The sequence below is a fragment of the Scyliorhinus torazame genome, chromosome 9, assembly GCF_047496885.1.
Source record: "Scyliorhinus torazame isolate Kashiwa2021f chromosome 9, sScyTor2.1, whole genome shotgun sequence".
Taxonomy (NCBI): Eukaryota; Metazoa; Chordata; class Chondrichthyes; order Carcharhiniformes; family Scyliorhinidae; genus Scyliorhinus; species Scyliorhinus torazame.
Window position 1 is genome coordinate 273,188,463 of NC_092715.1, and position 26,170 is coordinate 273,214,632.

The 26,170-nt window shown below is 49.3% G+C and overlaps 1 protein-coding gene across 3 annotated transcripts in view; it reads left to right on the plus strand.

Annotated features, from left to right (window-relative positions):
- Nucleotides 1–2,684: 2,684 nt before the first annotated feature.
- The window catches only part of LOC140429922 (ADAMTS-like protein 1), a 489,170-nt gene continuing 465,684 nt past the window's right edge, over nt 2,685–26,170 (plus strand). For all 3 annotated transcript variants that reach the window (XM_072517517.1, XM_072517518.1, XM_072517519.1), the window contains exon 1: nt 2,685–2,846. In XM_072517517.1, coding sequence (XP_072373618.1) covers nt 2,784–2,846 — 63 coding nt within the window. In that variant the 5' untranslated portion in view covers nt 2,685–2,783. The remainder of the gene's footprint in view (nt 2,847–26,170) is intronic.

Below are 26,170 nucleotides of genomic sequence, written 5' to 3' on the forward strand. Positions count from 1 at the left end.
GGCAGCAAACTGGCCCCGATTTCGGCACGACAATCCATTTTCCGCCCGATCGTCGAACACGATTTTGGTGTCAGGCTGCGGAGAATCCCAGCCTATGTCTCTGAAATAGAGAATCCCGCTCTTTGACTCAAGGACTGAATTGTGTATGATTCGCGTTCCCGTTGGGGGTGCTAGATGTTGGAGCAATTCAGGACATTCCAATGGGCCAGCACTCTGCTAGCGCGAATTCCGAGTAATTCCCGGGCGAGCGGCCGTTTTAACCGCTGGGGTCAGAGTTACCGCCAAGGAGCCTGACAGCTGGAGCTGATTTTAAGCGCTGCCCTTCCTTCACATGGCAGCCACCAAGATGGATCAGGGAAGACCCGCTCCCCGAGTGTGGGAGTCCAAGGTGGACCCACCGCTCAATGCCAGTGAGGAGCGGAGGGACACACTCTTCCCCAGGGTGGGCCACAGACTCAAACCCACCCTCCTGATCACTGCCTGGAAGGAGGTGACAGACGCAGTCAGTGCTGCCAGGCTCACCAGGAGGACTCTGAATCACGCTAAGAAAAAACAACAAAATATTAAATATCAACAACTTCTATTTATATATCTCCTTACGCATAATAAAATGTCCTGAGATGCTTTGCAGAAGCCATTATGAAACAAAAAAACCCACACATACGGAGATATCACATTCCAAAGCCAAAATGTTGGTCAAAGGAACGGTCAAGGCTTTAAGAAATGTCTTTAAGAAGGAGAGTGAGGTGACGAGGGGAACACCCCCCGTGTTCTAGAACCTGGGCCCAGGCAACAGAAAATGCAACCACCTGGGGAGGAACAACTAAAATGAGGGATGTCCCAAGAGGCCAGAATTAGAGGAGCACAGATATGTTGAAGAGTTGCAGCGGTTGAGGAGGTTACGGAAATAGGGAGGGGCAAGGTTACAGAGGGATTGGAAAACACGAAGGTGAGTTTTAAAATCAATCAATGTGGGTCATGGAAAGAAAAACAACAAGATATTAAAACCAAGTGAGGAGAAATTAAGGGTATGTTTCATAAAAATCCCTTTCCAAAGAATTTACTTTGAGTAAAACTTTACGCTGGCCCTTCCATGAGTTTATTCACGGAGAGACTGGCACAGATATCCAGGGAAACTCGGCCAACGTTTCCACTGCTGCCAAAGTACGAGTGTGCGGACTTTACCCAAAGTTAAAATCAGCCTGATCGTGTGCAATGCACTGCTTGTTAATTCACCGTGTGGCTTCACGTGTGGGCAGTAAAGGCTCAGTGAAGATGTGAAAGGTTCCTGTGGGAGTGAGAACCAGCTGAGGGTCAGCACTGTAGCAGGAAGGACTGAGACAATGAAGGGAACAATGTATAAAATGCAAACATCATCATTACAGCAAGAACAAAGTGTGGACACGGCTAGCCAGGGAACAAATTAGAAAATCTAACATTTTAAACCTGTTTTATGTTTTGAATTACACATCTCAGACTGTGGAAAGTCTGATTCTATTATTTCCATCATAATTCTGCTCTTCACTGGGAGATCGGTGCAGGAGAGATGAATATCCTTTCGAAATATGAGAAGAATGCATGTGTGGGCCAAAAATACAATTTAAAATTCAGGACTTCTTCATATTTTTATACTAATGATGTGGATGGTGAAATTAATTTGTGAAACTATCTTTGGTAAAGTATTGACAGTTAATGCAAAACTGTGAAGGTGAAATATGAAAAGATAGTGTGGAATGTTCGCCGTTTTAGATTTAGAACCTTGTTCGACCCTCCCCGAGCTGCAGTGATTCAGCAACTCCTGAATGGGGGAAATCCTGAACACGACAGGTTTAGCACCCTGGGCTAAACAGCTGGCTTGTAATGCAGAACAAGGCAGCAGCGCGGGTTCAATTCCCGTACCGGCCTCCCTGAACAGGCGCTGGAATATGGCGACTAGTAACTTCATTGAAGCCTACTTGTGACAATAAGCGATGATTATTATTATTATTACAATCAGCGACCTGAGAAATGTTTACAACCAGTCACTGGCAATGCATTACACAGAAAATGTACGAAAGACGGTGAAATGGCCAAGTTATTATTGTTAGAATATTTGGAACAGCTAATTTGGGACTTAATAGACATCTTTGGTGAACACAAATGTTTTCCTGAAGGTGAAGATGAACACACAGTGCTGAAAAGTAGCCTGATCTCCGACGTCAAGCAGCTTTTAATTTTCTCCCCCTAGTGTTGGGACATGAGACCAGAGAATTATACACGGGCTGCCCACTGCCGGGGGTGGGTAGGGGGGTCGACAGCACCTCTGGAGCAGCTGGGAAGCCTGGCTGATGATTGAAGTCATTCAAGACTGTTGTAATGTTCGAACGGGAGAGGCAGTGAGGATGGAACAGGAACGTATGGAGCAAAGGTTACTGCAGCTGAAGCAGGGGACTGTGTGCCTTGTGCTCACTGACAGCCTGTTAGCAAACTGCACGCACACACTGCTTCCAGCTCAGGAATTCCACCCCCACCCCCCTCACCGCCCCCCTCACCACCCCCCCTCACCGTTCCCCTCACCGCCCCCCTCACCGCCCCCCTCTCCTCTATTTGCATGTCTGATAAGGTGAAGCCTGATTGGGTAGCTGCTGTGCCTGAATTTACAAGTTGAGAAAAGCGTGCGGCTGGTTGTTGAGGAAGTGAGAGTGTTGGTGATGGGAGCAGGTAGCCAGGACGGCCGTGTGTGACGGAGCCTGGTGTGTGACAGAGCAACAGTGTGCAGCAGGGACGTCGGGGCAGCCACAGCCATGGACCCATGTCAGTGGGCAACACCTTCCACATTTCTCCTGCTCCTGCTCATAACTACGCTGGTAAATACAACGACAACATTCTCTTTGCATTCAAACTTAACTCCGCAATTCGGTCTTCTTCAGGGGAATATTAATGCCCTCTTTTTAAAAGAAAATCAAATTTCTGGAGGTTGAAACCAGCTTGATTTGCGTGCAGTGGAGAATTATATTTACTTGGCATAGTCTAGTCTTCATTTATATCGTCCACAAATTGCGACAGGTTTTCTATAAAAAAAATAAAACTGCCACTAAGCAACTGGCATCTGTTGATAGTTAGTTTTGAGTTAGTTTTGAGAAGTGCAAGTGTTTGTTTTTCTCAGCGAGTGTTTTCCGTGATGCAGAGCGGGGCTGTGTGATGTTGGGAGAGAAGCGCAGGATGGGATTGTCGTAAAGCAGTAAAGTCACAGTCCACATCTCGGGAAACACTCACTCAGATACTGACCAAAGCAACAGGAAACGCCCATTTTCAACTTGGCATCTCTGAGGCTGGCTTTTGGTGTTTTGAAACAAAATAATGAAATTTAATTTTCTTTCTTAACTATCATTTTTATATGGAGCATATTTGTATAATATGAAAATGATGAGAAACATGTAAAAGATTAATTGTTCAACGAGTGATTTTTTGAACAAAAGCAAATAATTTTTGTCCAACCTTCTGCTATCGGTGTCATCATTCCTGAGTTGTTCCTAATGAATGGCTTGCCACTTTGAATGTGTTTAAATGTGATAGTTGGCACTGTGGGGCTCTCTTATTCCTTCCTTTCTGTCCTCTGAGGAACTAACGTCTGGTAAATACATAACCCTGACAGGCTGCTGCAGGAAAGCACTCTCCCTCTGTGGGCTACCCTGGGACAATTTTCTATTCTAAAGGAGCAAAATAAATGCAAGTTATAGTTGCTGCGATGTCAAGCTTCTCTGTCCAACCCACTCCCTTAATTTCTTGTATGGAAGCTAATGATGTTGTACAAAGTTGGTGCGGACAGCTTTGCCCTTGGGAGCACTGTTAGTGTAATCTTAGCCACTGTTTGGAGCGACTTACACGCATTGTTCATCTGTCTGTGGCAGGAAAAGATGCTGCAAAGCATAAATCATGAATTAATCTTCGTTAAAGTCAGACCTTTTCTCTTCAGTATGCTCTCTGTTTTTGGTAGGTGTGACTGGTTAAGAGGTAGTGAGATTGTCTGACTAGTTAAGTGATGGGTGTGATTGGTTAAGAGGCGGTGAGATTGTGTGACTGGTTAAGAGGCGGTGAGATTGTGTGACTGGTTAAGTGGTGGTTGGGATTGTGTGACTGGTTAAGTGGTGGTTGGGATTGTGTGACTGGTTAAGAGGCGGTGGGATTGTGTGACTGGTTAAGAGGCGGTGAGATTGTGTGACTGGTTAAGTGGTGGGTGGGATTGTGTGACTGGTTAAGAGGCGGCGGGATTGTGTGACTGGTTAAGTGGTGGGTGGGATTGTGTGACTGGTTAAGTGGTGGGTGGGATTGTGTGACTGGTTAAGAGGCGGTGAGATTGTGTGACTGGTTAAGAGGCGGTGAGATTGTGTGACTGGTTAAGTGGTGGGTGGGATTGTGTGACTGGTTAAGAGGCGGTGGGATTGTGTGACTGGTTAAGAGGCGGTGAGATTGTGTGACTGGTTAAGAGGTGGGTGGGATTGTGTGACTGGTTAAGAGACGGTGGGATTGTGTGACTGGTTAAGAGGTGGGTGGGATTGTGTGACTGGTTAAGAGGTGGGTGGGATTGTGTGACTGGTTAAGAGGCGGTGAGATTGTGTGACTGGTTAAGTGGTGGGTGGGATTGTGTGACTGGTTAAGAGGCGGTGGGATTGTGTGACTGGTTAAGAGGTGGGTGGGATTGTGTGACTGGTTAAGAGACGGTGGGATTGTGTGACTGGTTAAGAGGTGGGTGGGATTGTGTGACTGGTTAAGAGACGGTGGGATTGTGTGACTGGTTAAGTGGTGGTTGGGATTGTGTGACTGGTTAAGAGGTGGGTGGGATTGTGTGACTGGTTAAGAGACGGTGAGATTGTGTGACTGGTTAAGTGGTGGTTGGGATTGTGTGACTGGTTAAGAGGTGGGTGGGATTGTGTGACTGGTTAAGAGGTGGGTGAGATTGTGTGACTGGTTAAGAGGTGGGTGAGGTTGTGTGACTGGTTAAGAGGTGGGTGAGGTTGTGTGACTGGTTAAGAGGTGGGTGAGATTGTGTGACTGGTTAAGAGGTGGGTGGGATTGTGTGACTGGTTAAGAGGTTGGTGAGATTGTGTGACTGGTTAAGAGGTGGGTGGGATTGTGTGACTGGTTAAGAGGCGGTGGGATTGTGCAGAGTCGGTTAACCTTTAGCTCGACAGTGCTACCTTGTGAGTAATTGCTGAGATGCTGGAAGTGGGATTTTACTGGGATAGTGGAACAGATGAGCAGCTTTGGTAGAAATTAGTCACAACAGGGAACGGAACTGCTTTAAGTGAGAGGGGCTTACCTGTAACGGTGCTGAGGTCCCGATAAGATTATTATTATCCAGACAGTCAGCCTCGCTTTCTTTAGAAAATAGTAACATATAGAGATATATATTTTTCTTCCTTTGATGTCAAATGAGAAAAAAAACTGTGGGTAAAATGTAAATACAATAGAACTGTGATAAATACATAACCAGTTTGCCAAGAATGTTACACTTGGATCAAGAATACTCTTCGAATCTGCTTTCTATAAACTTAGTATAAAAATAACCAGTGCTCCGTGGCTGAATGTGGAAATCTGTCTTTGTGTGTGAGTGAGTGTGAGCGTGAGTGAGTGTGAGTGAGCGTGAGTGTGAGTGAGCGTGAGTGAGTGTGAGTGAGCGTGAGTGAGCATGAGTGAGTGTGAGTGAGTGTGAACGTCTAAGAGTGTAAGTGAGTGTGAGTGAGTGTGAGTGAGTGTGAACGTCTAAGAGTGTAAGTGAGTGTGAGTGAGTGTGAGTGAGTGTGAGTGAGTGTGAGTGTGTGAGTGAGTGTGAGTGAGTGTGAGTGTGTGTGAGTGAGTGTGAGTGTGTGTGAGTGAGTGTGAGTGAGCGTGAGTGAGTGTGAGTGAGCGTGAGTGAGTGTGAGTGAGTGTGAGTGAGTGTGAACGTCTAAGAGTGTAAGTGAGTGTGAGTGAGTGTGAACGTCTAAGAGTGTAAGTGAGTGTGAGTGAGTGTGTGTGTGTACGTCTAAGAGTGTAAATGTGTGTGTGTGCTTATCTATGAGTGTGCGTGTGTGTGCTTGTTTGAGAGTGTGAGCGTGCACATATGTGTGCATGTCTGTGTGTGAGTGTGTGCTCTGTGAGTACGTGTGTGTGTACTTGTCGGAGAGCGCGTGTGTCTGCGAGAAGTATTTCTTCTTCATCTCAGTTCTAAATCTACCGCCTCTCAACCTGTATCTCTGACCTCTCGTTCCAGATTTCCCCACAAGGGGGAGCGTTTGGGGTGGGATTCTCCAACCCCCCGCTGGGCCGGAGAATCGCCAGGAGGCGGTGTGAATCCCGCCCCAACGCCTGCTGCCGGATTCTCCGGTGCCGGTTTTTTGGTGGGGGCGGGAATCGCGCTGCGCTGGTCGGCCCGGCAATTCTCCGGCCACCGATGGGCCGAGTCGCCGCCTGTTTTCGGCGGATCCTGCCGGCGTAAAATACGCCAGGTCCATACCGGCGGGACCTGTCTCTGCGGGCGGCCTGCGGAGACCTCGGCGGGGGGGGGTGACGTGGGGAGATCTGGCCTCCACGGTGGCCTGGCCTGCGATCGGGGCCCACTGATCCGCCGGCGTGCCTAGCTCCTGAAGGTGTGGAGGCCCGCCCCGCCAGGTAGGGGGGAATCCTGCCCTTGGTCTGTGTTTACTTTATCAATCACTCTTAGTATTTTATACATCTCAATCAGTTCTCTTCTCATTCTTCTAAACTCGAGTGTGTGTGCTTGTCTTTGTGTTTGTGTGTGCGCATCCATGTGTGTGAGTGTGGGCTTGTCTGTGTGTCTGCATGTGTGTGTGTGTGACTGTGTATGTGTGTGAGCGAGTGTGCAAGTGTGTGAGTGTGAGAGCGTGAGAGAGTGTGTGCGTGCGTGTGTGCGTGTGAGTGAGTGTGCGAGTGTGAGTGCGTGAGAGAGTGTGTGCGTGCATGTGAGTGAGAGCGAGTGTGTGAGTGTGAGAGCGTGAGAGTGTGTGTGCGTGTGTGCGTGTGCGCCTGTGCGCGTGTGCGTGTGTGCGTGTGTGCGCGAGTGCGAGAGCGTGAGAGAGAGTGTGTGTGCATGCATCTGTGCGTGTGAGCGTGTGCATGTGCGTGTCCATTGATGTGCAGCTTCTCTGCACCATTAGAAACCGGCTTTCCCAGTGCTTTAGGTTCAGGGAAGTTAAGGAGCTGAGAGTGAAGTTTGGATATATCGACACGTCAGTTCACCTGACATCTACCCCTGCACCACTCACACAGCTCAATGCATCCCCATTGATCCATCAGCAACCCGGCCTAATGTTCAGGACTCACGCTGAACATTCAATTGCTCCAGCTGAACCTCGCACACATGCCAAAGCTGCTAACCTCATTCCCGCCTCTTGCTGCCTCCACATACCTCAGCTAGTCAGCTGTGACAGACACTGTGTTGATTGGTGTTGCCGAGAGCATTGATGATGTTGGTATGAACCTTATGTCCCTTCCCTACTCTGACCTCATCTTCATCCTGTTCATTGACACAATGAGTATGATGGTGTGAGCGAGGATCACCGCCACCCCTCACTCTGAGTTTCAACTTTTGCACAGCAGCACACTGTGTGTTTCCCAGCCACAGAAATCCCAGGAGGATGAGAGCTAACGACAGCACATTACTGAGGATCTGACCTCAGAGCCACCAGCTCACATTGACATTTATCTTGGTCACTGGTATCCGTTTGGGATTGTCACATGGTCAGTCACTGGCCACCTCTCCTGGCCTGGATGGTTGATTTGCCAGCTCCAGAGTGTGAGATCACAGGTAAGCTCTACCTGTCAGGATTCAGCTGAGCACCTTGATCAGGTGTTACTAATGGCTGTTGTCATGTGAGAGTGCCTTTAAGAAACGGATGTTAAAGCAATGTACCTTTAAGAAATGCAGTGATGTCAGAGTGTGGGTGGAGCTGGGCTTCAGCTCAGCCATTTTGCAGTTTTTTAGTTTCAGTTTTGGGAGAGAGCAGCTAAAAGGTGCCTGGCTGGTTTGCTGTGAGATGCTTGAAAGGAGAAAGCCAGTTCGAGGAGAAAGCTGGGGGTGTCTGTGTGTTTTGTAAAGAGCTGCAGGAAGAAAACAGAGAGCTGGTCTGTGGATGTCTGCAAATCCAAAGACTATAAATATATTGAATGTAACCTAATATCTGTTGTTACAGGTGAAGTCTTTTGGATGTTTGAAGGAACATTTTGAGGGATTATTTAGTGTTGTATTATTTTTGGGGTTATCTTTGAAGTAAGGGGTGTTAAGAGATCCAATGTTTATTTAAAAGGTTAATTTGAGTTCATGGAATAAACATTGTTTTGTGTTAAAAACCACGTGTCCATAATTGTAATCTCACACCTGGGGAACAAGCCGTGTGCTTCAAAAGCAACAATCCATTAAAGGGGGAGTTTGGTTGTACTCCATGATACATTTTGGGGGTCTGAAAATTCCTCTCCCATAACAAATGGGGGCTCGAGGGGGATAAAAGTCTGTCTATTGGATTGGCTTTTGTGAACTTAAAGACAGTGAAGGATTGTTGCTTTTCTGGTGTGATATTTTAGTTTAAGTGGGGAGAGTATTGTGAATAATGGTTCTTTCGGAGGCTCAGACGTTTTTGGGGGTGGACGCGGTAACACGTGATACCTTACAGACAGAGACTAAAAACAGGCTGTTAGGTTTGGCAAAAGCATTGCAGTTAACATTACCTGACAAAATACGAAAAGATGAGGTACTTAACGCGGTATCTGCGCATTTACATTTGCCTGTGATACATTCTGACTCATTAGATATGGCAAAGCTCCAGTTGCAGATTAAGCAACTTGAACATGAAAAAGAATTAAAGCGGCTTGAATATGCAATGAGAGAAAAAGAAAGTGATAGAGGCAGAGAGAAAAATGAAAAGGAGAGAGAAGAAAGAAACAAAGAAAGAGATAGAGAGGAAAGGGAAAAAGAGAGAGAGTTTGAACTTTGGAAAATGGCTCTGAAACATGAAAATCAGTTAAAATTGGCAGGCGCAAAGGGACATGTACAGTTGGAGGAGATGGATGAGGATAATGAGACAGAGCGTCATAGTCGAAGACATGGTGGGGATCTATTTAAATATGTCCAAGCATTGCCAAGGTTTGACGAGAAGGAGGTAGAAGCCTTTTTCATTTCATTTGAGAAGGTAGCTAAACAAATGAAATGGCCACAGGACATGTGGGTGTTACTGATTCAAACAAAGCTGGTAGGTAGAGCTAGTGAAGTGTTTACATCACTACCTGAGGAGGTATCTGGAATGTATGAGGAGGTGAAGAAATCCATCTTAATTGCATATAAGCTAGTGCCTGAAGCTTACAGACAAAGGTTTAGAAATTTAAGGAAAGAATTTGGTCAAACATACATGGAGTTTGAAAGGCTCAAACAGAGTAATTTTGATAGGTGGATAAGGGCTTTGAAAATAGACCAAACGTATGAAGCTCTCAGAGAAATTATACTTTTGGAAGAGTTTAAAAATTCAATTCCTGATGTAGTGAGAACTCATGTGGAAGAACAGAGAGTTAAAACTGCGAGATTAGCAGCAGAAGTGGCAGATGATTATGAATTAATTCATAAATGAAAGATTGGTTTCCAACATCAGTTTCAGCTGGTGAGGTATAGAAACTGGGGACATGAGAAATATTCAAGTGGTAAAGGTAAAGGTGATGTGATGGGAGACAATAAGGAGAGTGTACCTCAGATTAAAAAAGAAAATTGTTTCTGATAATTGCACTTCAATTTCATCTTCACTCTTTGATTTCTCCTCTTGTCTTAACCTGTGACTTTGCGACCTTGTTACTACACAATTCGTTACTACACTGCACGTCCTCCCCGTGTCTGCGTGGGTTTCCTCCGGGTGCTCCGGTTTCCTCCCACAGTCTAAAGACATGCAGGTTAGGTGGATTGGTCATGATAAATTGCCCTTAGTGACCACAAGGGTTAGGAGGGGTTAGTGGGTTATGGAGATTGGGTGGAAGTGAGGGCTTAAGTGGGTCGGTGCAGACTCGATGGGCCGAATAGCCTCCTTCTGCACTGTATGTTCTATGTAAAGCTTAAAAAAAACATTTTTTAAATCCAGGAGGGTGGAAAAGAAATGAAAAGTTTCAAATGTTTTCACTGCAATAATATAGGCCATGTAAAGTCACAGTGTTGGTGGTTGAAGAAAAGCACTGGGAGGGCTGATGTGGTAAAACAGGATAAGACAGTGGGGTTTGTTAGAGTGGTAAAGGAAAGTCCAAGTGAAGCGAAGGAGGTGCAAACGATTGTACAGCCTGTTGAAGAAGTAATTGTTAAGAAGGTGCCAGATGTCTTGAAATAATTTACTTGTGTGGGTAAAGTTTACTCATGTGTATCAGGAGGAGCAGGTAAAGAAGTCACAATTTTAAGAGATACAGGGGCTAGTCAATCTTTAATGGTAAGAGATGAGGGATTATGTAGTTTGGGAAGAATGTTGCCGGAAAAGGTGGTGATATGTGGAATTCAGGGTGAGAGGAGTAGCGTTCCATTATATAAGGTAAGGTTGGAAAGTCCAGTGAAGAGTGGTGAAGTGGTAGGAGGAGTAATAGATAAACTATCTTGTCCAGGAATACAGTTTATCTTGGGTAAGCTGGATATAAGCTTGGTATAGCTGGATCGCAGGTGGGAGTGATGCCTACTGTGGTTGATAAGCCAGTGGAAAATCAGACAACTGAAGGGTTGAAGGATGAATATCCTGGGATTTTTCTGAATTGTGTAGTAACAAGGTCGCAAAGTCACAGGTTAAGACAAGAGGAGAAATCAAAGAGTGAAGATGAAGTTGAAGTGCAATTATCAGAAACGATTTTTGATCAGATGGTTGAAAAAGAACGAGAACAGGTGAAGGCTGAGGCAGATATTTTTAGTTCAGGAAAATTGGCAGAGTTACAACAGAAAGATGTAGAAATAAAATGGATATATCAGAAAGCATATACGGAAGAGGAATCTGAGAGTATACCAGAGTGTTATTACCGTAAAAGTGATGTCTTGATGAGAAAATGGAGACCTGTACATATGCAGGCGGATGAAAAGTGGGCAGAAGTTCATCAAGTAGTATTGCCGGTAGGGTATAGAAAGGAGGTGTCGCTGCGAGTTGCACATGAGGTACCAGTGGGAGGTCATTTGGGATTAAGGAAAACTCAAGCTAAAATCCAGGAACATTTTTATTGGCCTGGACTACATAAATATGTCGTTAAATTTTGTCAATCGTGTCACACATATCAAGTGATAGGGAAACCTCAAGCAGTGATAAAACCAGCGCCCTTAATACCCATTCCAGCATTTGAGGAACCTTTTACAAGGGTCCTAATTGATTGTGTAGGTCCGCTTCCTAAAACAAAAAGTGGGAATCAATATCTTTTGACTATAATGGATGTGTCTACTAGGTTTCCAGAGGCCATTCCAGTACGTAATATTACAGCTAAAAGGATTGTGGAGGAGTTACTTAAATTCTTTACAAGATATGGACTACCCACAGAAATTCAATCGGATCAAGGATCGAATTTTACTTCAAAGTTATTCAAAGAAGTTATGGATAGCTTAGGAATAAAACAATTTAAATCAACTGCGTACCATCCAGAATCGCAGGGAGCGTTAGAAAGGTGGCGTCATACATTAAAGACAATGTTGAGGGCGTGTTGTCAAGATTATCCAGAGGATTGGTATGAAGGAATTCCATTCGTATTGTTTGCAATTAGGGATGCACCTAATGAGTCTACCAAATTTAGTCCTTTTGAACTAATTTTTGGTTCTGAGGTAAGAGGACCATTTAAATTGATTAAGGAAAAATTGGTAGGTGAGAAATCGGAAATTACATTATTGGATTACGTGTCAAATTTTAGGGAATGATTAAATAGAGCAGGTGAATTGGCTAGTCAGCATTTGAAAGTTGCACAGAATGTGATGAAACGGGTAGCGGACAAGAAATCCAAAGTTCGTAGTTTTGCCAGTGGGGATAAAGTTTTAGCGTTGTTACCAGTGGTAGGTGAGCCTTTGAAAGCTAGGTTTCGTGGACTGTATCAGATTAAAAGGAAATTAAGTGAGGTGAATTATGTGGTAAAAACACCAGATAGAAGGAAGACTCACCGAGTGTGTCATGTGAATATGCTAAATAGGCACTTTGAAAGGGAAGGAGAGAAAAAGGAGGTTTTAATTATTCTAACTCAAAGTGACGAACCAAATCCAGATGACTGAATTTGACATACCTCAAATTAAATTGGAAAATGAGGATGTTCTTAAAAATTGGGATAAATTGTTGAGTTATCTTCCAGAGGAAAAACAAACTGACCTGCAAGAGTTATTGATATCACATGGGCAAGCTTGTGGAGATAAATTGGGAAGTACTAAAATGGCTATACATGATGTAGATGTGGGAAATGCTGTTCCTATCAAACAACATCCATATAGACTTAATCCTTTAAAATTGGCACAGGTTAACAAAGAGATTGAGAGTATGCTTAAAAATGGCATAATTGAAGTGGGTTGCAGCCAATGGAGCTCACCCATAGTGATGGTACCTAAACCAGACGGTACCCAACGGTTGGGTGTGGACAATCAAAAGGTGAATGCAGTTACAAGAACAGACTCTTATCCTATCCCATGTTTGAAGGATTGCATTGAGAAAATGGGACAATCTGCTTTTATTTCCAACTTCCAGACATGGAAAGAACATTTAAAACATCGTATGGAGTTCTTCGATCGACTTCAGGAGGCGGGTTTGGTGATGAACCTAGCCGAGAGTGAATTTGGAGAAGCCCGAATCACTTTCCTTGCGGAGTTTCCGTTATCCTCAAGACGAAGGGAAATAATGTGATTTCTTAGCATGAGTGGATTTGATCGAACATTTGTGCAAAAGCTTTGCAGTGTGATTACTCCACTGATGGACTTGCTAAAGAAACATCAAAACTTTCAATGGACAGGGGACTTTCAACAGGCATTTGACTGCCTGAAAGCTGCGATAACCAATGCTCCTGCATTGGAGAATTGCAAGGGACGCTGTGGTCAGATTGAACGAAAGAATCTGATTCCAAAGAGCGAGGAGTAGAGGAATGGATGGATCATGCAGACTTTCTTGTTCAAAGAGACTGTAAATCGAGAAGGATTTCGGTTGGAGGAAGAAGAACAAAGAAAAATGGACTATATTATTATACCTGTTTGCGCGTGTTGTTTTTTTAAAACAAAAAATATTTTTACTGTGTGTATTTCTTAATTGATGGTGCAAAGGTGCAAAATGAAACCATCTTGAAGTTGATGGTTTTTTTTTTTCTTGGGGGAGGTGTCATGCGAGAGTGCCTTTAAGAAATGGATGTTAAGGCAATGTACCTTTAAGATATGCAGTGATGTCAGAGTGTGGGTGGAGCTGGGCTTTAGCTCAGCCATTTTGAAGTTTTTAGTTTCAGTTTTGGGAGAGAGCAGCTAAAAGGTGCCTGGCTGGTTTGCTGTGAGATGCTTGAAAGGAGAAAGCCAGTTCAAGGAGAAAGCTGGGAGTGTCTGTGTGTTTTGCAAAGAGCTGCAGGAAGAAAACACAGAGCTGGTCTGTGGATGTCTGCAAATCCAAAGACTATAAATATATTGAATGTAACCCCATGTCTGTTGTTACAGGTGAAGTCTTTTGGATGTTTGAAGGAACATTTTGAAGGATTATTTAGTGTTGTATTATTTTCGGGGTTATCTTTGAAGTAAGAGGTGTTAAGAGATCCAATGTTTATTTAAAAGGTTAATTTGAGTTCATGGAATAAACATTGTTTTGTGTTAAAAACCACGTGTCCATAATTGTAATACCACTCCTGGGGAACAAGCCGTGTGCTTCAAAAGCAACAAACCATTAAAGGTGGAGGTTGGTTGAACTCCACGATACATTTTGCGGTTCTGAAAACACCTCTCTCATAACACTGTACACCGGGATGCTGCTTTTATTGGCTGGCCCTGCCACAAGAGCCCCCTGTCGGAAAGATTAGGGAACCATGCACGGCGGGTGGAATTGTGAGACTAGCTAAGATGAAAAAGGAAGCATACATAAGATCTAGGCGACTTAAAACTGATGAAGCTTTGGAGGAATATCGGGAAAGTAGGACAAATCTCAAACGCGCAATAAAGAGGGCTAAAAGGGGTCACGAAATATCTTTGGCTGACAGGGTTAAGGAAAATCCCAAAGCCTTTTATTCGTATATAAGGAGCAAGAGGGTAACTAGAGAAAGAATTGGCCCACTCAAAGACAAAAGAGGGAATTTATGCGTGGAGTCAGAGGAAATGGGTGAGATTCTTAATGAGTACTTTGCATCGGTATTCACCAAGAAGAGGGACACGACGGATGTTGAGGCTAGGGATGGATGTTTAAATACTCTAGGTCAAGTCGGCATAAGGAAGGGGAAAGTTTTGGGTATTCTAAAAGGCATTAAGGTGGACAAGTCCCCAGGTCTGGATGGGATCTATCCCAGGTTATTGAGGGAAGCGAGGGACGAAATAGCTGGAGCCTTAACAGATACCTTTGCAGCATCCTTGAGCACGGGTGAGGTCCCGGAGGACTGGAGAATTGCTAATGTTGTCCCTTTGTTTAAGAAGGGTAGCAGGGATAATCCAGGGAATTATAGACCTGTGAGCTTGACGTCAGTGGTAGGCAAACTGCTGGAGAAGATACTGAGGGATCGGATCTATTCACATTTGGAAGAAAATAGGCTTATCAGTGATAGGCAGCATGGTTTTGTGCAGGGAAGGTCTTGTCTTACAAACCTAATAGAATTCTTTGAGGAAGTGACAAAGTTAATTGATGAGTGAAGGGCTGTAGATGGCATATGCATGGACTTCAGTAAGACGTTTGATAAAGTTTCCCATGGCAGCGATGGAAAAAGTGACGTCGTATGGGGTTCAGGGTGCACTAGCTAGATGGATAAAGAACTGGCTGGGCAACAGGAGACAGAGAGTAGTGGTGGAAGGGAGGGTCTGAAAATGGAGAAAGGTGACTAGTGGTGTTCCACAGAGACCCGTGCTCGGACCACTGTTGTTTGTGATATACATAAATGATCTGGATGAAGGTATAGGTGGTCTGATTAGCAAGTTTGCAGATGATACTAAGATTGGTGGAGTTGCAGATAGCGAGGAGGACTGTCAGAGAATATAGCAAAATATAAATAGATTGGAGAGTTGGGCAGAGAAATGGCAGATGGAGTTCAATCCAGGCAAATGGGAGGTGATGCATTTTGGAAGATCCAATTCAAGAGCGGACTATACGGTCAATGGAAGAGTCCTGGGGAAAATTGATGTACAGAGAGATCTGGGAGTTCAGGCCCATTGTACCCTGAAGGTGGCAACGCAGGTCGATAGAGTGGTCAAGAAGGCATACAGCATGCTTGCCTTCATCGGACGGGGTATTGAGTACAAGAGTCGGCAGGTCATGTTACAGTTGTATAGGACTTTGGTTAGGTCACATTTGGAATACTGCGTGCAGTTCTGGTCGCCACATTACCAGAAGGATGTGGATGCTTTAGAGAGGGTGCAGAGGAGGTTCACCAGGATGTTGCCTGGTATGGAGGGTGCTAGCTTTGAAGAAAGGTTGAGTAGATTAGGATTGTTTTCGTTGGAAAGACGGAGGTTGAGGGGGGACCTGATTGAGGTCTACAAAATTATGAGAGGTATGGACAGGGTGGATAGCAACAAGCTTTTTCCAAGATTGGGGGTGTCAATTACAAGGGGTCACGATTTCAAGGTGAGAGGGGGAAAGTTTAAGGGAGATGTGCGTGGAAAGTTTTTTACGCAGAGGGTGGTGGGTGCCTGGAACGCTTTGCCAGCGGAGGTGGTAGAGGCGGGCACGGTAGCATCATTTAAGATGCATCTAGACAGATGTATGAATGGGCGGGGAACAGAGGGAGGTAGATCATTGGAAAATAGAAGACAGGTTTAGATAAAGGATCTGGATCGGCGCAGGCTGGGAGGGCCGAAGGGCCTGTTCCTGCACTGTAATTTTCTTTGTTACCGTCCAGGAGCATTGAGGTGACCAGCTCCGGTTTCTCAGGGGGTGTGGCACAGAGCTTTCCCTCTCTGCAGCCTCTGCAGCCTCTCCCTGCCATCTCACAGATCCAGACACAATGCTGCTGTAGCCCATTTAGTTGTTGCCTTTGTGTGGACTGGTCACCGGTGCCCTGCCCGGGAGGAAGTAACAACTCACAACACACTGAACCTCAGAGAAACATCCCAAAAAACGCGCCCAGAGAATGTGGAACTCACTCCCACAAGGATTGGGTGAGGTGAATAGATCAGATCCATTTCGGGAGAAGCTGGATACACAGGAGGAGGGGGGAGGGGGGGAGATGAAGTTGGACAATGAGGAGACTCGTGGCGAGGGTAAATATGGCCATGGATCAGGTAAGCTGGATCCCTGGTGATTTGCTGTGATTTGTGATGTTTATTTACAGGTTACTCTGCCTCTGGTATAATAAATATTCAAAAAGCTCCACATTGCAGAAAACATTTGATTCGATTTTGAGAGAATGTCTAATGGTGGGGGGGGGGGCTGGGTGGGGTGGGGGGGTGGTGGGTGCGGTGGGGGGTGGGTGGGGGATGCGGTGGGAGGGTGGGTGGGGGGTGTGGTGGGGGGGTGGGTGGGGGTGCGGTGGGGGGGCTGGGTGGGGACATGGGTGGGGGGGTGGGTGGGAGGGTGGGGGGGTGCGGTGGGGGGGGTGGGGACGTGGATGGGGGTGCGGTGGGGGGGGGTGGGTGGGGGGTGGGTGGGGGGGTGGGGGGGCTGGCTGGGGATGTGGATGGGGGGGTGGGTGGGGGTTGCTGTGGGGGGGGTGCGTGAGTGGGGGGGGTGCTGTGGCCCTGACTGGCGGCTGGGGACGCAAGATTTTTAAAATAAATTTAGCGTACCCAATTCATTTTTTTCCAATTAAGGGGCAATTTAGCGTGGCCAACCCACCTACCCTGCACATCTTTGGGTTGTGGGGGCGAAACCCACGCAAACACGGGGAGAATGTGCAAACTCCACACGGACAGTGACCCAGAGCCGGGATCAAACCTTGGCCCTCGGCGCCGTGAGCCTGCAGTGCTAACCACTGTGCTGCCCGATAAAACAACAGTGTTAGACAGTCCGACGCATGAAGGCCCAGGGGATGGGTAGCTAGTGGCCTCAATGGCCAGGGCAATCGGCCAGGGCAATCGGCCAGCGCAATCGGTATGGGTGCCGTCCGGGGGTGGGGGGGTTTACGGGTGTGTGAGACGGGGTGAGTGCTAGGGGCACAGTGCTGCCTCCACACATTACACTCCCCACACACACTCATCCCAGCCGCACACACACATTACACTCCCCACACACACTCATCCCAGCCGCACACACACATTAAACTCCCCACACACACTCTTCCCAGCCGCACACACACATTACACTCCCCACACACTCTCATCCCAGCCGCACACACACGTTACACTCCCCACACACACTCATCCCAGCCGCACACACACATTAAACTCCCCACACACTCTCATCCCAGCCTCACACACACATTACACTCCCCACACACACTCATCCCAGCCGCACACACACATTAAACTCCCCACACACTCTCATCCCAGCCTCACACACACATTACACTCCCCACACACACTCATCCCAGCCGCACACACACATTAAACTCCCCACACACTCTCATCCCAGCCTCACACACACATTACACTCCCCACACACACTCATCCCAGCCGCACACACACGTTACACTCCCCACACACACTCATCCCAGCCGCACACACACATTACACTCCCCACACACACTCATCCCAGCCGCACACACACATTAAACTCCCCACACACACTCTTCCCAGCCGCACACACACATTAAACTCCACACACACACTCATCCCAGCCGCACACACACATTACACTCCCCACACACACTCATCCCAGCCGCACACACACATTACACTCCCCACACACACTCATCCCAGCCGCACATACACATTGCACTCCCCACACACACTCATCCCAGCCGCACACACACGTTACACTCCCCACACACACTCATCCCAGCCGCACATACACATTGCACTCCCCACACACACTCATCCCAGCCGCACACACACATTACACTCCCCACACTCACTCACCCCAGACGCACACACACATTACACTCCCCACACACACTCATCCCAGCCGCACACACACATTACACTCCCCACACTCACTCACCCCAGCCGCACACACACATTACACTCCCCACACACTCTCATCCCAGCCGCACACACACATTACATCCCCACACACACTCTTCCCAGCCGCACACACACATTACACCCCCCACAAACACTCATCCCAGCCGCACACACACATTACACTCCCCACACACACTCATCCCAGCCGCACACACACATTACACTCCCCACACTCACTCACCCCAGCCGCACACACACATTACACTCCCCACACACACTCATCCCAGCCGCACACACACATTACACTCCCCACACACACTCATCCCAGCCGCACACACACATTGCACTCCCCACACACACTCATCCCAGCCGCACACACACATTACACTCCCCACACACACTCATCCCAGCCGCACACACACATTGCACTCCCCACACACACTCATCCCAGCCGCACACACACATTACACTCCCCACACACACTCATCCCAGCCGCACACACACATTGCACTCCCCACACACACTCATCCCAGCCGCACACACACATTACACTCCCCACACACACTCATCCCAGCCGCACACACACATTGCATTCCCCACACACACTCATCCCAGCCGCACACACATTACACTCCCCACACACACACTCATCCCCCCGCACACACACATTACACCCCCACACACACTCATCCCAGCCGCACACACACATTACACTCCCCACACACACTCATCCCAGCCGCACACACACATTACACTCCCCACACACACTCATCCCAGCCGCACACACACATTACACTCCCCACACACACTCATCCCAGCCGCACACACACATTACACTCCACACACACACTCATCCCAGCCGCACACACACATTACACTCCCCACACACACTCATCCCAGCCGCACACACACATTACACTCCCCACACACACTCATCCCAGCCGCACACACACATTACACTCCTCACACACACTCATCCCAGCCGCACACACACATTACACTCCCCACACACACTCATCCCAGCCGCACACACACATTACACTCCCCACACACACTCATCCCAGCCGCACACACACATTACACTCCCCACACACACTCATCCCAGCCGCACACAGACATTACAGTCCCCACACACACTCATCCCAGCCGCACACACACATTACACTCCTCACACACACTCATTCCAGCCGCACACACACATTACACGCCCCACACACACACTCACCCCAGCCGCACACACACATTACACTCTCCACACACACTCACCCCAGCCGCACACACACATTACACTCCCCACACACACTCACCCCAGCCGCACACACACATTACACTCCCCACACACACTCATCCCAGCCGTGCACACTCACATTACACTCCCCACACACTCTCATCCCAGCCGCACACACACATTACACTCCCCACACTCACTCATCCCAGCCGCACACACACATTACACTCCCCACACACACTCATCCCAGCCGCACACACACATTACACTCCCCACACACACTCATCCTAGCCGCACACACACATTGCACTCCCCACTCACACTCATCCCAGCCGCACACACACATTACACTCCCCACACACACTCATCCCAGCCGCACACACACACTACACTCCCCACACACACTCATCCCAGCCGCACACACACATTACACTCCCCACACACACTCATCCCAGCCGCACACACACATTACACTGCCCACACACACTCATCCCAGCCGCACACACACATTACACTCCCCACACACACTCATCCCAGCCGCGAACACTCACATTACACTCCCCACTCACACTAATCCCAGCCGCACACACACATTACACTCCCCACACACACTCATCCCAGCCACACACACACATTACACTCCCCACACACTCTCATCCCAGCCGCACACACATTACACTCCCCACACACTCTCATCCCAGCCGCACACACACATTAAACTCCCCACACACACTCATCCCAGCCGCACATACACATTACACACCTCACACACACTCATCCCAGCCGCACACACACATTACATCCCCACACACACTCTTCCCAGCCGCACACACACATTACACTCCCCACAAACGCTCATCCCAGCCGCACACACACATTACACTCCCCACACACACTCATCCCAGCCGCACACACACATTACACTCCCCACACTCACTCACCCCAGCCGCACACACACATTACACTCCCCACACACACTCATCCCAGCCGCACACACACACTGCACTCCCCACACACACTCATCCCAGCCGCACACACATTACACTCCCCACACACATTCAGCCCAGCCGCACACACACATTACACTCCCCACACACACTCATCCCAGCCGCACACACACATTGCACTCCCCACACACACTCATCCCAGCCGCTCACACACATTACACTCCCCACATACACTCATCCCAGCCGCGCACACACATTGCACTCCCCACACACACTCATCCCAGCCGCACACACACATTACACTCCCCACACACACTCATCCCAGCCGCACACACACATTACACTCCCCACACACACTCATCCCAGCCGCACGCACATTACACTCCCCACACACACACTCATCCCAGCCGCACACACACATTACACCCCCACACACACTCATCCCAGCCGCACACACACATTACACTCCCCACACACACTCATCCCAGCCGCACACACACATTACACTCCCCACACACACTCATCCCAGCCGCACACACACATTACACTCCCCACACACACTCATCCCAGCCGCACACACACATTACACTCCTCACACACACTCATCCCAGCCGCACACACACATTACACTGCCCACGCACACTCATCACAGCCGCACACACGCATTACACTCCCCACACACACTCATCCCAGCCGCACACACATTACACTACCCACACACACTCATTCCAGCCGCACACACACATTACACGCCCCACACACACACTCACCCCAGCCGCACACACACATTACACTCTCCACACACACTCACCCCAGCCGCACACACACATTACACTCCCCACACACACTCACCCCAGCCGCACACACACATTACACTCCCCACACACACTCATCCCAGCCGCGCACACTCACATTACACTCCCCACACACTCTCATCCCAGCCGCACACACACATTACACTCCCCACACACACTCATCCCAGCCGCACACACACATTACACTCCCCACACACACTCATCCCAGCCGCACACACACATTACACTCCCCACACACACTCATCCCAGCCACACACACACATTACACTCTCCACACACACTCACCCCAGCCGCACACACACATTACACTCCCCACACACATTACACTCCCCACACACACTCACCCCAGCCGCACACACACATTACACTCCCCACACACACTCATCCCAGCCGCACACACACATTACACTCCCCACACACACTCATCCCAGCCACACACACACATTACACTCCCCACACACTCTCATCCCAGCCGCACACACACATTATATCCGCACACACACTCTTCCCAGCCGCACACACACATTACACTCCCCACACACACTCATCCCAGCCGCACACACACATTACAATCCCCACAAACACTCATCCCAGCCGCACACACACATTACACTCCCCACACACTCTCATCCCAGCCGCACACACACATTACACTCCCCACACACACTCATCCCAGCCACACACACACATTACACTCCCCACACACACTCATCCCAGCCGCACACACACATTACACTCCCCACACACTCATCCCAGCCGCACACACACATTATACTCCCCACACACACTCATAGCAGCCGCACACACACATTACACTCCCCACACACACTCATCCCAGCCGCACACCCACATTGCACTCCCCACACACACTCATCCCAGCCGCACACACACATTACACTCCCCACACACACTCATCCCAGCCGCACACACACATTACACTCCCCACACACACTCATCCCAGCCGCACACACACATTACACTCCCCACACACACACTCATCCCAGCCGCACACACACATTACACTCCCCACACACACTCATCCCAGCCGCACACACACATTACACTCCCCACACACACACTCATCCCAGCCGCACACACACATTACACTCCCCACACACACTCATCCCAGCCGCACACACCCATTACACTCCCCACACACACTCATCCCAGCCGCACACACACATTACACTCCCCACACACACTCATCCCAGCCCCACACACACATTACACTCCCCACACACACTCATCCCAGCCGCACACACACATTACACTACCCACACACACACATCCCAGCCACACACACACATTACACTCCCCACACACACTCATCCCAGCCGCACACACACATTGCACTCCTCACACACACTCACCCCAGCCGCACACACACATTACACTCCCCACACACACTCATCCCAGCCGCACACACACATTACACTCCCCACACACACTCATCCCAGCCACACACACACATTACACTCCCCACACACACTCATCCCAGCCGCACACACACAATACACTCCCCACACACACTCATCCCAGCCTCACACACACATTACACTCCCCTCACACACTCATCCCAGCCACACACACACATTACACTCCCCACACACACTCATCCCAGCCGCACACACACATTACACTCCCCACACACACTCATCCCAGCCGCACACACACATTACACTCCCCACACACACTCATCCCAGCCGCACACACACATTACACTCATCCCAGCCACACACTCATCCCAGCCACACACACACATTACACTCCCCACACACACTCATCCCAGCCGCACACACACATTACACTCCCCACACACTCATCCCAGCCGCACACACACATTACACTCCCCACACACACTCATACCAGCCGCACACACACATTACACTCCCCACACACACTCATCCCAGCCGCACACCCACATTGCACTCCCCACACACACTCATCCCAGCCGCACACACACATTACACTCCCCACACACACTCATCCCAGCCGCACACACACATTGCACTCCCCACACACACTCATCCCGGCCGCACACACACATTACACTCACCACACACACACTCATCCCAGCCGCACACACACATTACACTCCCCACACACACTCATCCCAGCCGCACACACACATTACACTCCCCACACACACACTCATCCCAGCCGCACTCACACATTACACTCCCCACACACACTCATCCCAGCCGCACACACCCATTACACTCCCCACACACACTCATCCCAGCCGCACACACACATTACACTGCCCACACACACTCATCCCAGCCCCACACACATTACACTCCCCACACACACTCATCCCAGCCGCACACACACATTACACTCCCCACACACACTCATCCCAGCCACACATACACATTACACTCCCCACACACACTCATCCCAGCCGCACACACACATTGCACTCCCCACACACACTCATCCCAGCCGCACACACACATTACACTCCCCACACACACTCATCCCAGCCGCACACACACATTACACTCCCCACACACACTCATCCCAGCCGCACACACACATTACACTCCCCACACACACACTCATCCCAGCCGCACACACACATTACACTCCCCACACACACTCATCCCAGCCGCACACACACATTACACTCCCCACACACACACTCATCCCAGCCGCACACACACATTACACTCCCCACACACACTCATCCCAGCCGCGCACACCCATTACACTCCCCACACACACTCATCCCAGCCGCACACACACATTACACTCCCCACACACACTCATCCCAGCCCCACACACACATTACACTCCCCACACACACTCATCCCAGCCGCACACACACATTACACTCCCCACACACACTCATCCCAGCCACACATACACATTACACTCCCCACACACACTCATCCCAGCCGCACACACACATTACACTCCTCACACACACTCACCCCAGCCGCACACACACATTACACTCCCCACACACACTCATCCCAGCCGCACACACACATTACACTCCCCACACACACTCATCCCAGCCACACACACACATTACACTCCCCACACACACTCATCCCAGCCTCACACACACATTACACTCCCCACACACACTCATCCCAGCCTCACACACCCATTACACTCCCCTCACACACTCATCCCAGCCACACACACACGTTACACTCCCCACACACACTCATCCCAGCCGCACACACACATTACACTCCCCACACACACTCATCCCAGCCGCACACACACATTACACTCCCCTCACACACTCATCCCAGCCACACAAACACGTTACACTCCCCACACACACTCATCCCAGCCACACACACACGTTACACTCCCCACACACACTCATCCCAGCCGCACACACACATTACACTCATCACACACACTCATCCCAGCCGCACACACACATTACACTCATCACACACACTCATCCCAGCCGCACACACACATTACACTCCCCACACACACTCATCCCAGCCGCACACCCACATTGCACTCCCCACACACACTCATCCCAGCCGCACACACACATTACACTCCCCACACACACACTCATCCCAGCCGCACACACACATTACACTCCCCACACACACTCATCCCAGCCGCACACACCCATTACACTCCCCACACACACTCATCCCAGCCGCACACACACATTACACTCCCCACACACACTCATCCCAGCCCCACACACACATTACACTCACCACACACACTCATCCCAGCCGCACACACACATTACACTCCCCACACACACTCATCCCAGCCGCACACACACATTACACTCCCCACACACACTCATCCCAGCCACACATACACATTACACTCCCCACACACACTCATCCCAGCCGCACACACACATTGCACTCCCCACACACACTCATCCCAGCCGCACACACACATTACACTCCCCACAAACACTCATCCCAGCCGCACACACACATTACACTCCCCACACACACTCATCCCAGCCGCACACACACATTACACTCCCCACACACACACTCATCCCAGCCGCACACACACATTACACTCCCCACACACACTCATCCCAGCCGCACACACACATTACGCTCCCCACACACACACTCATCCCAGCCGCACACACATTACACTCCCCACACACACTCATCCCAGCCGCACACACCCATTACACTCCCCACACACACTCATCCCAGCCGCACACACATTACACTCCCCACACACACTCATCCCAGCCCCACACACACATTACACTCCCCACACACACTCATCCCAGCCGCACACACACATTACACTCCCCACACACACTCATCCCAGCCACACATACACATTACACTCCCCACACACACTCATCCCAGCCGCACACAAACATTACACTCCTCACACACACTCACCCCAGCCGCACACACACATTACACTCCCCACACACACTCATCCCAGCCGCACACACACATTACACTCCCCACACACACTCATCCCAGCCACACACACACATTACACTCCCCACACACACTCATCCCAGCCTCACACACACATTACACTCCCCACACACACTCATTCCAGCCTCACACACCCATTACACTCCCCTCACACACTCATCCCAGCCACACACACACGTTACACTCCCCACACACACTCATCCCAGCCGCACACACACATTACACTCCCCACACACACTCATCCCAGCCGCACACACACATTACACTCCCCTCACACACTCATCCCAGCCACACAAACACGTTACACTCCCCACACACACTCATCCCAGCCACACACACACGTTACACTCCCCACACACACTCATCCCAGCCGCACACACACATTACACTCATCACACACACTCATCCCAGCCGCACACACACATTACACTCATCACACACACTCATCCCAGCCGCACACACACATTACACTCCCCACACACACTCATCCCAGCCGCACACCCACATTGCACTCCCCACACACACTCATCCCAGCCGCACACACACATTACACTCCCCACACACACACTCATCCCAGCCGCACACACACATTACAC